The sequence below is a fragment of the Colletes latitarsis genome, chromosome 4 (genome assembly GCF_051014445.1).
Source record: "Colletes latitarsis isolate SP2378_abdomen chromosome 4, iyColLati1, whole genome shotgun sequence".
NCBI lineage: Eukaryota > Metazoa > Arthropoda > Insecta > Hymenoptera > Colletidae > Colletes > Colletes latitarsis.
This window is the reverse complement of record NC_135137.1, coordinates 35176897-35192123: the sequence shown is the minus strand read 5'-3', so window position 1 is coordinate 35192123 and position 15227 is coordinate 35176897. Positions and strand designations below refer to the sequence as shown.

The 15227-nt window shown below is 38.8% G+C and overlaps 3 protein-coding genes across 5 annotated transcripts in view; 2 read left to right on the top strand and 1 right to left on the bottom strand.

Moving 5' to 3' along the window:
* Positions 1-8142, top strand: part of LOC143341477 (dual specificity tyrosine-phosphorylation-regulated kinase 2) — a 45693-nt gene extending 37551 nt beyond the window's left edge. For both annotated transcript variants that reach the window (XM_076764526.1, XM_076764527.1), the window contains one exon: positions 753-8142. In XM_076764526.1, the coding sequence (XP_076620641.1) occupies positions 753-807 (55 nt within the window). In that variant the 3' untranslated portion in view covers positions 808-8142. The remainder of the gene's footprint in view (positions 1-752) is intronic.
* Positions 8143-11684: 3542 nt separating this feature from the next.
* LOC143341231 (uncharacterized) lies at positions 11685-14055 on the top strand. The gene is made up of 7 exons (XM_076763981.1): positions 11685-12495; positions 12558-12744; positions 12819-12947; positions 13023-13208; positions 13292-13556; positions 13649-13838; positions 13912-14055. Exons 1-7 carry the CDS (start codon positions 12381-12383, stop codon positions 13977-13979), a joined length of 1140 nt encoding a protein of 379 aa, XP_076620096.1. The 5' UTR covers positions 11685-12380; the 3' UTR covers positions 13980-14055.
* Positions 14056-14198: 143 nt separating this feature from the next.
* On the bottom strand, positions 14199-15210 carry LOC143341232 (small ribosomal subunit protein mS37). Of its 2 annotated transcripts, XM_076763982.1 has the most exons (3): positions 14852-15210; positions 14541-14679; positions 14199-14469 (listed from the first exon to the last, which is right to left on the bottom strand). In XM_076763982.1, the coding sequence occupies exons 2-3, from the start codon at positions 14674-14676 to the stop codon at positions 14240-14242; spliced, it is 366 nt and encodes a 121-aa protein (XP_076620097.1). In that variant the 5' UTR covers positions 14677-14679; positions 14852-15210; the 3' UTR covers positions 14199-14239. The 2 variants fall into 2 exon arrangements, with proteins under 2 accessions (XP_076620097.1, XP_076620098.1); XM_076763983.1 differs by lacking the exon at positions 14852-15210 and having other exon boundaries at positions 14541-14823.
* Between the last annotated feature and the right edge of the window lie 17 nt (positions 15211-15227).

Sequence of the window (15227 nt, the reverse complement as noted above, 5' to 3'; positions counted from 1 at the left end):
ATGAACGTCGTTTCGATTTACGAAGAAAAAACAAAAAAAAAAAAATAAAAAAAATAGAAAAAAAATAAAAAAAAGAAGAAGAAACGTTTGTTTACCGCGCGTCGCGCGCAGTCTCGTCAGCTGGCCGAGAGATAATGAGAGAAAACAAGTCGATCGATCTTCGGTGGACGTCGCCGCGGATTTTTCGTTCGGCTGGGACATTTTAGCGACACTCCGCGCCACGATCCGAAAGATCGATCGTTAAATACCACTGTATTACATTGTATTATTTACGAACCTAGTCCCCCCACACCCACACACGCACGCACGCAACACACACACACACAGAAACACACCCTTCACTTGGCGAAATTTCAATAACCGCGTTGCGTTCGCATGACAAAATATTATACGTACGCGTCGAATTGTGCTTACCTCGGTGTGTCGTGGCGCTCCTTCCTGTTTTTGTTTCCCTCACTTACGCAAAGTAGAGACACACACACAAACACACACACAAACACACACGCACACAACACACGTATGCACGCAACGTTTGAACGTGGCGCACGCTATTACCCGTTTTATTATTAACAGATACCCCCGCTCGAAGTTTACTTTCGTTCGCTTAATTTATCGATCACTCACTCTGCTTTACTGTGATTAACGTCGTAACAGGTTCGTTGCTTGTTCGTGCAACTTCGGCTCAAAAACTATCGTGTGTCTATAACACGATACGTACGATGTGTATAACACATTTTTTTTTTCTTTTGTAGTGCTCTTTATCCGATCACGCACCTCGTCCCGATGCCGATACGGTTTAAGCGATAGGCTTTAAGCTTACGACATATGGGGCGGAATATAAGCGCGAAGGGTGTCAAGATCGAAGCTTTAACTCAAGGCAAACGGGGGTGTGTTCCGATTGTCTAGAAGACGGTGCTCGAGGATTCCTTTTTCTCGCAGAAAACGAAAATGAAAAGGGAAAGTATGCGTTCGTTTATGGGGGTTTTCCTTTGACGCGTTTCGTTCGCGCAACGACGATAGTAACCCTCTGCAGTCGATGGCCACCCTTACGACAAAGATGGGCAAACTTTCTATCCAGATAAAAGATTCGAATAACGAACGATAGGTAAACAACGTTCGATGCGTTGTTTGCTTGATAAAAATTACAATTTTAATTGTATTAGAACGCCACCGAGAATATTGCACATTTAAAACGTTAATTTATTAATTTGCTAAATTTGTCGAACGATAACCGCGACGAAATTTTATTTAAAGCATGTCGAGGTATGGCCTTCCGCTATCATTTTAAAACTAGGCGTATTCTTTTATAATGCATGCTAGTTCTTTGGATACAACAAACTATACACTATCATGTTTGACGACTTCATAATTCTCAAATCAGTTTAATTAAAAAATTTACTCCGTTTGCTATGGCACAGATATTTATTTTTCTATCATTTCATGCTCACAGTATCGCTTTAAACGCGCGCCAGATTCCTTCAGTTTACGTTATTATCGCAATATCAATTATATATTACTTAAAGTTTACACTCGTAAAACAGACTGACGTGCATTAAAAAAGAAAATCAGTGTTCACTGCATATAGATGTTGGTGCAAGGGAGTTGAAAGAGAAATACCGCGTACACTTTATCGACAATAACATAGCATTTTTACTCTTTGTATTCAACTATTGTATGACTTAGAGAACAATTATCATGCAATGAAACAATGTAACCGAAATGAAATAGCTTGATGTATAACAAACGGAACGTAGGAGAAATTATTATACATATTTTAGATCGGGGAAACATTATATTGCACGCTTGCAAGAAAAGTAACATAACTGAAGTGTCAAGTGTGCGAGTGATTAAAAAATATTACAGGTTTTCGCTATTTCGATAGCTTAGTATTTTAATCCTTTACGGATGGACAGACCGATTTTGGATCAGATGATGCATACGTTTTATTTTAATTTAGTGCACGCTAAAAATAACTAAAAAATGTTCTACATACCTCACTTTTCGAGTTATGAAATGACTGAAGAAAATATTCGAAATGTTCACCACGTGCCTCAACGTCGAATTTCGCAATCGCTGAAAATGTGTTTCGATCAGTCTCAAATCCATTTTGTATCCTCGCTCTAACTTGGACATTGTTCGCTTATTTTTCACGATAGATTTTAAATTCACAAGTATTGGTACAGATATCTACCGATAATGAAACATTTTCTAGTCGTGTCACTTTTCTCGCGTGGGTGCAATATTTTCTAGATAGACGAATTTTAACCCTTTCGCTGCAACGCGTTTCAATCAAAAAGCGACCCCTTTCGATCGAGAAGCGGGGAAACAGTCGCTTGTGATTTGCTGAGACTGAGTACTCGAAGGAGGGCCTGATGCCCCGATTCGTTAGATTAAGCCACGTCTATAAAACATGCACACAACCTAAGTCTAGATCGTAAATACTTTAAAGGCGCAATATTCTTAAGCTAAGAGGCTATTGTTCGATTACGTATACATATTGTATATAAGTCGTCCGTGGCGAAAGGATTAAAACGAAAACACTTTTCCTTCGCGTCGTTGCGCGTAACGATCCTTCGTTGGAGTTTTACGAAATTGTACTCTTTCCATTCAGACGAGTAAGACCGTAGTTTTTGCAACCGGGAAGAGAAAAAAAAACAAAGACGTATGAACTTTAAGTGTATAGACCAGTTTTCCAAACTAAGGTACACTACCCCTATTTCTTATACTTAAAGGGGGCGGGAAACGTAAAAAGAATTTTTAATGTAAAAACTGTAGATGTTATACGTTACGTTAGGTCTCTGTCTAGTAAATCGTACGGTGTCCATTGACCGCGGAGAGTTAAACGTTTCGGTTGCACGTTTTCCACCCTTACAGGACATTGAAACGCGTTTCACCCTTGCGATCGAGACCGGTTCGATACCGACGAACGTATTTATAGGCGTGCACGAGCCGCTCGGACGTTGAATTTTATAAAAGGACCATGTCGACATCAAAGCTTCCTATTAAAAATAAACGATATCGTCGCTGATTTCCAACGACACGGCTGGCGGAAATGCATATTAAGGCTTCGCCGATACACGACCGCGGCGTGTGTATTCCCCGTCGTCGTCGGGCACAGGGCGAAATCTAGGCCGCTCGGTTGTTTCAGCGATGATGAAAACCGTTCGATTGATCGGGAGACAGCTTCATAACTTTTACACGTTAGCCACGGATGGCTGGTCGACGGTTTATTGCGTCCGAATGGCTCGTGCGGGGCGTACGACAGCGGCGAAAGCTGAACGAAGTGGCTGGTTGCGTAGGTGAACGACGTGCCCAGAACCTGATTCGGTGATTTGCAACGAAAGGGAGCAGATAAAGGGGTAGAAAGCACGATTCGCGTGGCTGCTGCGCGTTCACAACGATTTTCGTATACACGGAAATATGCGCCAAATCGCGGCCATATTGGAGAACCGGAGTCGATGATCGGAATTTTATCAGAAGTTTGATTTACTTCGACAAATTGAGTTTCGGTCCGCCTGTCGACGCGTTAGAACGCTGTGCGTCGTAACATAAATCGTTGCGTTTATGGCATCTGGAAGAAACGTATCGACTGCATGAGTGACATCCATGGCTACCCTTTGTTCGACGCGCGCGACGCGATGCATGTGTAATACGCGCATTATGGTACCGCCTCTCCCTCCAATGTACGATAATATATATTATACAATGTATAACACGCGTGGTGGCATGTATTGCATCACGGTATATTTTAATATACATGTCGTTCGAAACGATCGCGATCGACGCGTCGATCCAACGCGTTCGTTCCGTGGGAATTTCGATCGCCGGACAGTTAAGACGGAAACGATCACTCGAAGGCAATCGGTAGAAGCAAATGGCTGGTTTTAGCTCCGTCGCATGAATTTTCTGCTTCGAGAAAGAAATTGTTATTTATGTGTTCCGTGGATTAGATGACTGAGTTTGCACAGCTGTTGCATGTCTCCGTGAGAAATCCTGTACAATATTACTTTTGCGGCAATTATGTTTTTAATCACCCGAGTTTGTCGATGAGGGGGGAGGGGGCGCGAACGAAAATTTTGAACGTAGAGGAACGTGTATAACTCAAGCATCCCTTTGTATCGATACATTAATCATCGAAGCTTAACAACTTGTAAGAGTATATTTTACTTGTACCGTTTTTTAAACCGTCGTCGCGACGGTCAGAAATTGTGTTTTTATAGGCGCCTCCCGATATGTTTGTGGCAAGCTATCTTAACGTGTAATTCTGCAGCAAACAAGAACTGTAAAAACGCTAATGGGGGAAGGTGGAGAGGGGAGAGGGAGGACTGACGAGAGACTGTACCGTTTCAATATATATTTCTGTATATTTGTAACTCGTAAACGTTTGTACGGTAATTAAGGAGCTCGTAATTAATCTCTAAGGACGCAGATTTATTGGACAGATCGGCGTGTGGCGCGGTGGCCTCAGGTTCGTTGAACGGCGGCCGCCTCGTTCCGTGACCTTCCCTCTTTCCGATCTCGCCAATTCCGACTGAATCGATCCTCCTCTCTGTCACTCTCTCTGTCTCTCTCATTCGCCTCGTAATTCTAAAAGTAAAACACGAAGGAATCTCCAGGGGCCCGTCTTTGCCCAGTTTCCAAGCGCGTCTCGTCAACTTTCGATCGTTTCGGAACCACGAAGCCCCCCCCGACAACCTTCGTCGGTTCGAATCTGCACGGAACACGCCCGTGTAGCGTGGCCGAGATCGACGATAGAAACGGAAGTTGACAATGATTAGTATCGTTAAGCGAATAGCGGTAATCGATTTAAGTCGTAATAGATAAGAGACGAGAGAGAGGATAGCTAACGGTAACGATTCGCAGCTAATGAAGAGAAAACGAGTTAAAAGGTGCAACGAGAAACGGAAAAAAGTTCGGGAACACAAGGAACGAGCGAAAACAAAAGTCCGGGGGAAGGGCCGCGAAATAGTCTGCCGAGTTTCCCGAGTCCGTGTTCTTTCTTCCTTTTATTTTTTTTCTTCTTTTAGTTTCGGTAGTTCCGGCGACGAGACACGACGCGTCTCTATGTTTGTTTCTTTCTTTCCTGTCTCCGATTGATCGCGGAACGTGGCGTATCGTAACTTTTATTTCGACGACGTTCAACGAAGCGCGCGTTTTTTGTTAGCGGAAACGCGATGCACGGCGGCGTTTCGTTGCGCGTCGAATTTATTTACCGAAACAGAGATACACTGAGATCTCGCGAAAGAACGTACAGGACATCACGGACGAATTAATCCACCGAAAAAACTATTCCTCGCCGCGCAAACAGTGTTTTTTTTTTTACCATCGGAACGCGAACTATGGAGAGGCTACCGGGGGCGTCAACATTTTTCGCATTTCGAGCCGATATCGACCGGAAGCTCGTATGTTTGCAACACGGGATTCACGTGTTCGCGTGAAATTGAAGTACGGGCGTCGCAACACGTGATATTTAAAGTGGAGCGTATTTCAACGCGCGCTTTCGTTTTCCTGCGTCGACCGTCTCTTATTTTCGAGATAACAAAACTGCAGGCGTCTTTTAATACTTCGTACCGGTTTTAGTTTTTATATTTTCAATGCACGGTGGACGCGAGTTTGCGATAGGGCTGGAACTACTCGAATTTTTCTGCATTTCATAATTCGAATGTCGTTCGAACACAAGTAACACAGTAGAACATCGATCATTGGAAATTGAGTTAATTTCTTCGAATAAAATATGCATTTTTAACGAAGACTGACACGAGTAATGTAGACGTTGATTGTCTCTAAATGGAGCCAAGTCTCGCAATCCTGTCAGCACATATATTAGCACACTGTATATTTTCTTTTATGTCCTCGGAATTTTAATTCAATTTATAATGCATTCGTAGATAAGGTTTTTATTAAAATATGATTTATCTACTTAAAGATAAATCTATATCTATTTAGTTTTTAAGAAAATGTGATCAACTTGCGTATATTTGCATCGAACAATTAAAAACTATTTCTGTAAATACAACGTCGAACGATTTGAAAATGATTGGAATTTGTTAATAATCGACGTTCTGCTGTATTGGAATACTAAAATAATTCCTGGAGCGACCGTGTTTCTTGTTTCTCTGGATTCTCGCGTATTCGTATATTAAATTAATCGAGTAGTCGAAGCTCTAGTTCGATATTGATCGTCCGTACGAGCGAGGTTTCCGGTATCGAAACGAAGAAGGAAAAGTGCGAGGGAACGATCGAGAGAAGCACATACACACACACACACACACACACGCTGCCGTTAAAATTTCTCCAATTGCTCGGACAATGACGTTTGTACGACGAAACCGAAATACTGTAAAAAGTTATGTATACGCCCACGCCCCACACATACCATGGCACTTGTACGCATTCACACGGACACCGTAACCCCGATTTTACGATACTCGTTTTCTGCACGCACTTCTTGTACCCGCGGACCGTTTTCAGGAAGTGGTATCCGTTTCGTGCCACGAATAATGCGTTTCCTTCTATTTGTATTATCGAGTTCGCTGTAGTCGACTTACTCGCTTTAAGGCCTTTTCTATATTTTGTAATCGCAGATCTAGCGGAGCTGCGTTTCGTTCGATCGCGCCGCTGCAACAGCGAAAGAATGAAAGCGAGATAAAGAGCGAGAGAACGAGAGAGAGAGAGAGAAAGAGATAATAACTGTCTTTCATGCGTTTCCTTCACGCGCATAAATTGTATTATAATTCTTCGATTCGTGCATTTTCGTCATCCGTTGCATCTAATTTTAATCGATCGACTTTTAGCGATATTTACATAACACACATATACACCCCATGAGCGTCTGTATTCGATTGTGTACCTCGACTTGTATATATATACATATATAAAGGAAGAAAAAAAAAATTTGACCCCGAGGGGGGGGGGGACCGTTTTACAAGCGAAGCGACTGAGTTTAGTACTTTTTGGTACCCCTTTGACACGATTCGCGAACAATTTTTGGTATCAGTTGCAGCGGCATATAAGCTACCCTTTACAGTCTTTTTTTTTTTTTCTTTTTTTATATCGTCGTCGTTGTGCATACGCGTATGCACGTTACGCGACGCCCCGGGAAGCGTGCGCCGCGGCGTCGCTTTCTCTCCTCCTTGGTTATAATTTACGCGCTAAGTTTCCTAGGATTAACGCGATTTTTTCTTAAGCGATAATGCAAAGTTTGATCTCTTTACTCGTACATACATCACTATAAATATACGAAATACCTAATTATAATTGTATATGCGGAGAGTCGTGTGCTCGTTGCGTCTAGCATTTCTTTAATTATTGTTTTTTTTTTTTTCAATCGTTTCCCCTTTCTTCGTGCTCGCGAGTTCCACGAGGACGAACGAGAAGGGCGAAGATACGGCGCGTCCTCCACGAGGGGACACCGCAACTCATACATGTATAAATACGCATAAAGTACATACGAATGATACGATTCGAGCGTTTATCCGACGTGTAAAGGTATACACCATACTCGAGACATGCATACACACACGTACACACACTCAGACCGTTGTCATCCTTCCAAGAAAAAAAGAAAAACGCATAAAAAGCAACAAAAAAAAAAAAAAAAAAAAGAAGTACATCCCTTCGAAACCTCCGAACACAAAACCGTAATTGTAACGCGTTCTCGCCCACGAGTCACGAAGGCGCGAAACTGATTTTTTAAAGAACTGCTCTGACTTGATTAAGAAACGAAATAAACGCTGCTTAAGACAGTTAAGACGCTGTTTTGGATTTCTGTTTATTTTTCTCGCTTTGATTTCCGTTTTGTTCCAGACGCGAACGAAGAGAAGCCCTGTTGGCCTGGTTGCATTGGCCTTAAATTTATTGCCAGGCCCGCTGCTCCGCCGTAAGGAAATTGACGGACACGAATTTTACGAAGTGCCCCCCTCCCCTGGTGCTCCTGAATGAACAAAAATAGACAAAGTAGCAAGAAACGAGACGCTGCGTTGAAGGTTCCGTGACATCCGGGGGAGGGGGGGAGATAAACGCGGAGTCCGGGACTCCTGCCAAAAACGTTAAATCTTGGAAGTACGTCATTGACGGAAATTTCCGTCTGAAAATCGGTACGATCGCGGGATCACGGAACTTCGAAGGCTATCGTCGCCACAGTGGTCGGAATTGAAGAATTCAGTGACATTTTGGTAAACAATCAATTTTGTCATATCAATATATGGTCGATGTTTATTGCTTTCTTAATATCCATGGAAAAATTATTGTTAAGTTTTAAGATTTTAAGAAATTTAGAGATAAAGATACAAGAAAATTTTCAAAATTAGTAACAAACGAGGATCTGTTTCACAGACTTCTCCTAACATCTAAAAAATACACAAAACTGATATAATTGTAATACTATTTAATCTACTTCTAAATTAACATTTCTACGTTACTCAGATCAAATTCTATGGTTCAAAAGTTACACAAAAATGTCACTCAATTTTTCAATTCCAACCATTGTGGCGTCGTACTCTTTATTCTGGTTCGTTTGAGCAAACACCGCCCTCACGTCGGTTAGAGACACGAGCAGAACGATTGGCTACCGTCGATACAATGAACCAAACTTCTTTGCTTTAGGATTATGCGTTCCAACGTCCTACCGCAGCCCAATACGATCCATAAATCAACGGAAGAGCCGATGATTTCTCGTCGTTCGTCGATCTAATCCCGTATCCTTCCGGTTCCTTTCCGATCCGGTCCAGGACAGATAGCTTTCTATCGTCCCCTTTCGAGCGCAAACAACTGGATAATAATTATCATGACCGACGAGAGTGAATACTATCTAACGCCAGCACGGACCATCGATCTGGTAACAGGTATGTTTGTCCTCCTATTAATTTATCGATTTCGGGTCAACGATTTTAATTGTGCTCTCACGGGCTCGTCGAAATCGGAACGGCACATCTTCTTTATCGTTAAAGACCGGAAAACTTGTACTCGATCATTTTCCAAATAGCTTATATCAAATTTCTTTTAATCTTGCATTTTTTCCAGAACATTGCAATACTTATCAACACAAATATGACTCTAATTTTATTCGCGAAAATTTCTGGAATATAAATTAACTCGAGAATGATACAAGCTTCTTTTTTAGAGTAACGCGTAACATTCAACCTGGATCGGAGGATTGACTCGTTTCTCGTTAAAAAGAATTAACAATAAATCTTGTTACGGGTAAAAATAGAATGATACCGCTCGAGTTAAAATCTTGATCGCGTCGGAAGACGATCTTTACACCTCGCTGGAGGTACGAAAGCATTCAACTCGTGCCCAGGGCACTTTAGCGTATCTTCGAGACCAGGAAGCTGACTCGGTGCACCTTGTGTGTATCTAGTTACCCAGATACGTTCAGGTACCTAGCTCGACTAAGTGTCCCGTTTCCAGCACACCACCCCGTGGCGCGTTTCTCGCACAATTCATACGACCGCCCGATACCGTATCGAAAGCGACGATAGCGAGCTCCTACCGATAGTTGATTCGTCATCTCGACCTTCGTCGTCGACGAACGGTTGTAATTCAATGACGCCGCTATCAGATTGCGAACGGTTCGATTCTTCTGGCGAGATTCGAAGGTTAATTAATCATAGTACTGTTACTCCGCGCGGCGGGTTATATATGCAGCTTCTGGTAAACGAGTCGTTAATCATTGACACTCGACATGGGGGTCGACATCGATTTTCGTGCGTGGGGGCTAAGTGTGTCACACTTATCTCGCGTATTTTCATCCCTGGTCGGGCACGTTTCAATTTAAAGTTGGAGAACGGAACAAAAGCCATCGTTCTTGCCAACGAGATGAGAGGGGCGGTGGGTGGACGGATAGGTCGGTGGTAGTGCTGCCGGAATCTGGACTAGATCGGACTGCAATTATCTGACATTGAATGCTTTTCCGGGTCGCATTTATTTTTAATTCGCCGATGTACGGTTTACGAGGGTGACGTCAAGCAGACTAGGCGTGGATGATTCGCTCCCATATACTTCGGCAAATCGCCAGTACACCGGTGATCGATTGATCACCCTCTCCCTCTCCTACACGCTCTCTTTCTCTCTCTTTCTGGCTCTCATCGTACCTACGTAAATAATATTTTTCCTTCTATCGACGGCGCAGCTTATACATTTCTGCCACGAACCCCCTTGGCCTGCTCCACGATTCGTTCGACCAAGCATTAGGTTCTAACATACGAATATCAGGTTCTGCAAAGAGCTCTGTCAATTTGTCTTTCGAGCCTCACGTTTCGAAATTCTATGTTTCCTATTACTACTTATTTAAACAAAGTTAACATTCACGCGCATTCTTGAATTTAAATAAAATTGAATAGTACAAATTTGAAAAGTTACTTGTAAGCGAATCATATGTCAAGGAGTTAAAAACGCGGTGAATGCTCTTTCGTCTCAGATGGCATCAAAGGATGGTGCCCCGTTACGACCAATGTCTAAATAATAATAAAAACTATATAAATAAAGACACGTAGATTGTAATAGACAGAAAATATTTTGAAAATATGCTCTCCACGAAAATGGAAGTTACGTTAACGCGGATAGCTTTTTATCTTTACGAGTTTCACAAAAGACAGCGCGTACGAACAATGATCCCGTGAACTGTTTCGATGTTCGTCGAAGGATAAACCGGTCTTTAAGAAGCAAACGAAGCGATCGAGCCTGTGTCACTGTTCCTGTCTCGATACCTACCTCTTATTTTCGTCCAAATTCAATGGCAAATGGTGCAAATTCTGTATCAGATTGCTAACGATGCTCCAGCAACACGTTGTCTTTTTACAACCCCTTCAGAAATCGCGTACTAAACGGCCAGTGTTTTCCTTTCGTGAGACCCTCTTCGTCGGATTGAAGGGATCGTTTGCATACCAAATCGGTGTCCAAGATCTATGCAAATGAATGACAAATTTCTTTTGCCTCTCGAGAGACGTTAGAGTATCCACAAACTGGCGGAGTCATTGGCCAGAAGGTAGAGCCCCCGTTGGGTTCGTATAAATGCAGTTCGAACACATTTCTTTTAATCATCGAACATTACTAGAAACGATGTCGAAGTAATACAGCAAGCTCTAAAGTTACGTCGGTTATGCCCTAACTTATCTTCTTATTTAATGTGTACATATGTACAATTTGGTATTAAATAGAGCTTCATTTTCTTCAATTGTTATTTTCATAAAGAAGGGTACACGAATCTGATTATGGAACAAGTGTATTAGAGAAAGAAAGAAAAATCAATTCTAGAAGGGATGGCGAGCAGTGGCGAATCTAGAAGAGCCTAAAGGGGGAGGCAAACAAAAAATCACGTAAAACATTTGATATTTCGAAGATTCAAGAATCCCATCCCTGTGAAACCACTTGAAACGATTAAAATTAAAATAATAGATTTTTTAGACAATGAAAGGAGGAGTTGGAACCTCTATAGCCCCCCCCCCCCCTTGTATCCGTCACTGATGATGAGTCATTGAATCAAATGTTTCAGTCACCCTAAAACTAAGCAGAAATTACTCGACATTGTCCACATTCTCTTTACTTATTGTACCATATTCTTTTTAATGCGGGACTGATCTTTTTTCCTCCTTACAATACATTGTATTTATACAATTTGTCGGAACGAATTCACCGAGTAAGTTGAGAACTTACTGTACGTTAAGATTTGTAACAAATCGATCAAACGTTCGTTGCGTTGTATAAATCCATTTTCTTTTTTCTTTAAATTCGATTTTATTCGATTTAAAAAAAATAAGAAATGTGCATTAAACAATGAGTAGCGTTTACCAATGTTTGAAATTAGTAATGCAATCGACCACCGAGCGGCGCTCGAATCGATGGTTGTTATTCTGTAGCGTAACTTAGTATCCTATGTTGAAACGAGGAGAGATTTTACTTGTGGTCATAGAAATACTAAACGGTGTTTTGATGGAATTAAAAATTATTTATTTCATGTAGAAAAATCAATAAATTATACATGAACCATCGGAGTAATTTCTTTTTCCGTGAACAACTCTTTTTGATTAAATTCCCGTATATTCTCGCATATAAACTTAAGAAACTGTTGTAATGCCATTGCTGAAACGAAGAGTGCACGTCTAGATATGTTTACTCCATGACTAACGTACATTTGAATTCAAGTTGCCAGTTGAAATTTGTATGTATCGTAAGGTATGTTTTTCTTATTTTCTTCTCATATTAATAATTAATCGAAAGAAAATATCGATGGAAAGTGATTCGTTAACAATACGAGCAATTGTAACATATTGATTATTGTTTCTACAATTCACTTTATAACCACCTGTTGAATTCAAATTGCAAATATGAATACGAAGAAAAATAGTAGTCGTGCACTTATGTAGTAAATATTAGAAATAATGAAAATATATAAAATGATCGGTATTTTTTATGTACCTATATTTTATTCGCTCGCATTCGATGGAAATGCGATATTAAAAGAACTAGGGGAAAAGCAATATCAAACGATAAAAGGTAAGGTACACGCATTATTCGTTTCTGCATACAAAAGCATTTATAAAATACAATTTTCACAGCAAAATCTTCTTTGTCTCAACACGGAACATGTTGGCACAATGTTCTTAAAATAATGACAATTGATTGTAATAACTTAAATGATGAAGAACATTCTATTCTAGCTCTTAAATTGACACACTGTTTTTTAAAAGATTCTGGGCACATAACTTACAATTGTCATCTTAGTACATCCGGAAATGAACGGCGGTAAATTTTATAAACTCGAAAAGTACTTTTTAATTTTATAAAGTTCTATTACAACATATCAATTGCCTTTCCAGCAATTGCATTAATAATATGTCAGACAGAGCATTTAATGTATATAACGAATTTTATATACATACTACACATATGTGTTTTTATTTAAATTACGAAGCTTGGCAAATTGAAACTGATAACACTATAAAGCAGTAAGTTCATGCTTTATATAATTAATCACTGTACATTTTAAAATAATGTACACAGATACTATTCCCATGCCATAGGTTGTATCAAGTTTCTGCACGGATGAAGCAACAATTGTTAGAAGCTTCAGAAATGCAGGGAACTATGCTTAAAACCCAAAAAGAAAGTTTAAAAATGCAAAATGAACTATTAGATAATGGTAAAGAACTTGGTAGTGTATTAAAGTCTTCGTCTGCAAGTGTTAATAATATGGTGAAGGATTTTAAGTAAGCTTACAATACCTATATAAATAGAGTTTAAGATTTTTAGTTACTCATTGTGAGACTTTATATGTTGTCACCTATTGTAGAGAATCAGCAAAAGATCAAAGGGAATTATTGTTTGAAATCTTTTCGTACTTGCGTACATTTCAAAACTGGATTCTTGGAGAAATCTCCTGGTTTCAATCTATCATGTATTATACAGGTAGTTGCATATTATGCGCATTATTTAGTTCTTCCAAGAGAACTGTGGATGCTAGAATCATGCTCTTTACAATTTTAAGCATAAATGTTATAGTGGAACGAATGTTAGTACAGTATTATAATAATACATCACATTCTGATAGTAATAAGGTATTATAAAATTGATTTTATGAAAGTTATGTTGGATCATATGAATTTAATTCCTTAAAGTGTAATTAAAAAAAAAATTATCTTTAATTCAGGAAAATTTGGTAAGCACAACATGGATGTACAGAAAATTGGCTCTAACTATGTGTGCCATTTCATTGCTTTGTACATACTACTATTACAAAGATGAACAGGTGGAAAATCATAAAGTATTAAGACGTATTGAACATCAACTGAATACTATACAGGAAATTACATCTAATAATAATATTAATTGTTCAATTCGTATGTACATTTTTTGTAATTGATTTATAGTATAAGCAAACAACTTATAACTATTTTCGTTTGTCTGTAACAGGTTCTTCTGCCCGGTTAGCTTTGAAACATATACAGTCAGAAACAAATAAAAAAAATCAAAAAAGATAATATTTAAAATGAATTTTTTATAGTAAATTATATTTAATTTATTAACGATAATAATAATTTATTAACCCCCGCGGCTGGAGGGTTAATATATTTTAACACTATTTGTATCAGTTTCTATGTATTAGAAATAGTAAAAGTGAATCATACTTTATTATGGTGAAATTCTATATATATGATAATGATTAGAAATGGTTGTAAATATTTTTGCTACAATAAATGTATTTTATTTTAATATGTTTATAATGTATTCTTTCAAAGAATTAAATAGTTGGATATTGACGTAAAAGTTTATTAACTTGTAAATCTGTTAAATTTTGGGCGCCTGGTGTAATATCTCCTCTTCTTTCTAACTTCAGTTGCATTCTAATCTTGTGATCTGTTTTCATACAATTTTGGAACCTCTCTATTTGGTGATTGCACAAATTATTTTCAAAATTATTGTCTTTTAAACAAGTAAAAAGTAATGACATTTCGTATAGACAATGGCTCTCTGAAATAAATAAAAATGTTATTTAATATATAGAAAGAACTTTCAGATATATTGTACATGTTAAAATTTACCTTTGCTTGCTTGCTTCCTTACATTACCATTTCGAGGTTGTAATTCAAGGGGGTGCCTTTCTTTAAATGGTACTTTCCTCGGATCTTGATATACCCTCGCATGAAATTTAGCTAAATCAACAAAGTTCAACCTCATTTTCTACGAAGATAGAACATGTATTTATTGTAAATTTAAGGTTATGAAACTTAAAATTAATATTTCAAAGCAATAGAGCAATAATCGTTAATACAACTTCATATTCTATTAAAAAATGTTTATCGAGTCGTATACGAAATATATATATATTTTATTTACTTAACAGTACATATACCTTTGATAATATTCGTTTCAAAGAAAATGTACTCCGTAATAGATGGCGTAAGTATTGCTAAAATTATGTGGAGTAGATTCGATAAATCAAATGTCTTTTTAATTACAGTACAAGTTTTATTACGTATTCAGTTTCAGATTTACAAGCATTAACAAATGTATAATATATATAAAATACTATTCATACTGTAGAGAAATATTAATCATTATTTCAGTGTAGTATTGTAGTTGTTATACTCTTTATTTAAAAGTATCTGCACATACAAATTATCTACACATAATTTTCAAAGCTTGTATGATTAGGAACTTGAATAATTTAGACAAATTGACAAATGAGTATACCTATGTATACAATAGAAAAACGTACATTGTATTCG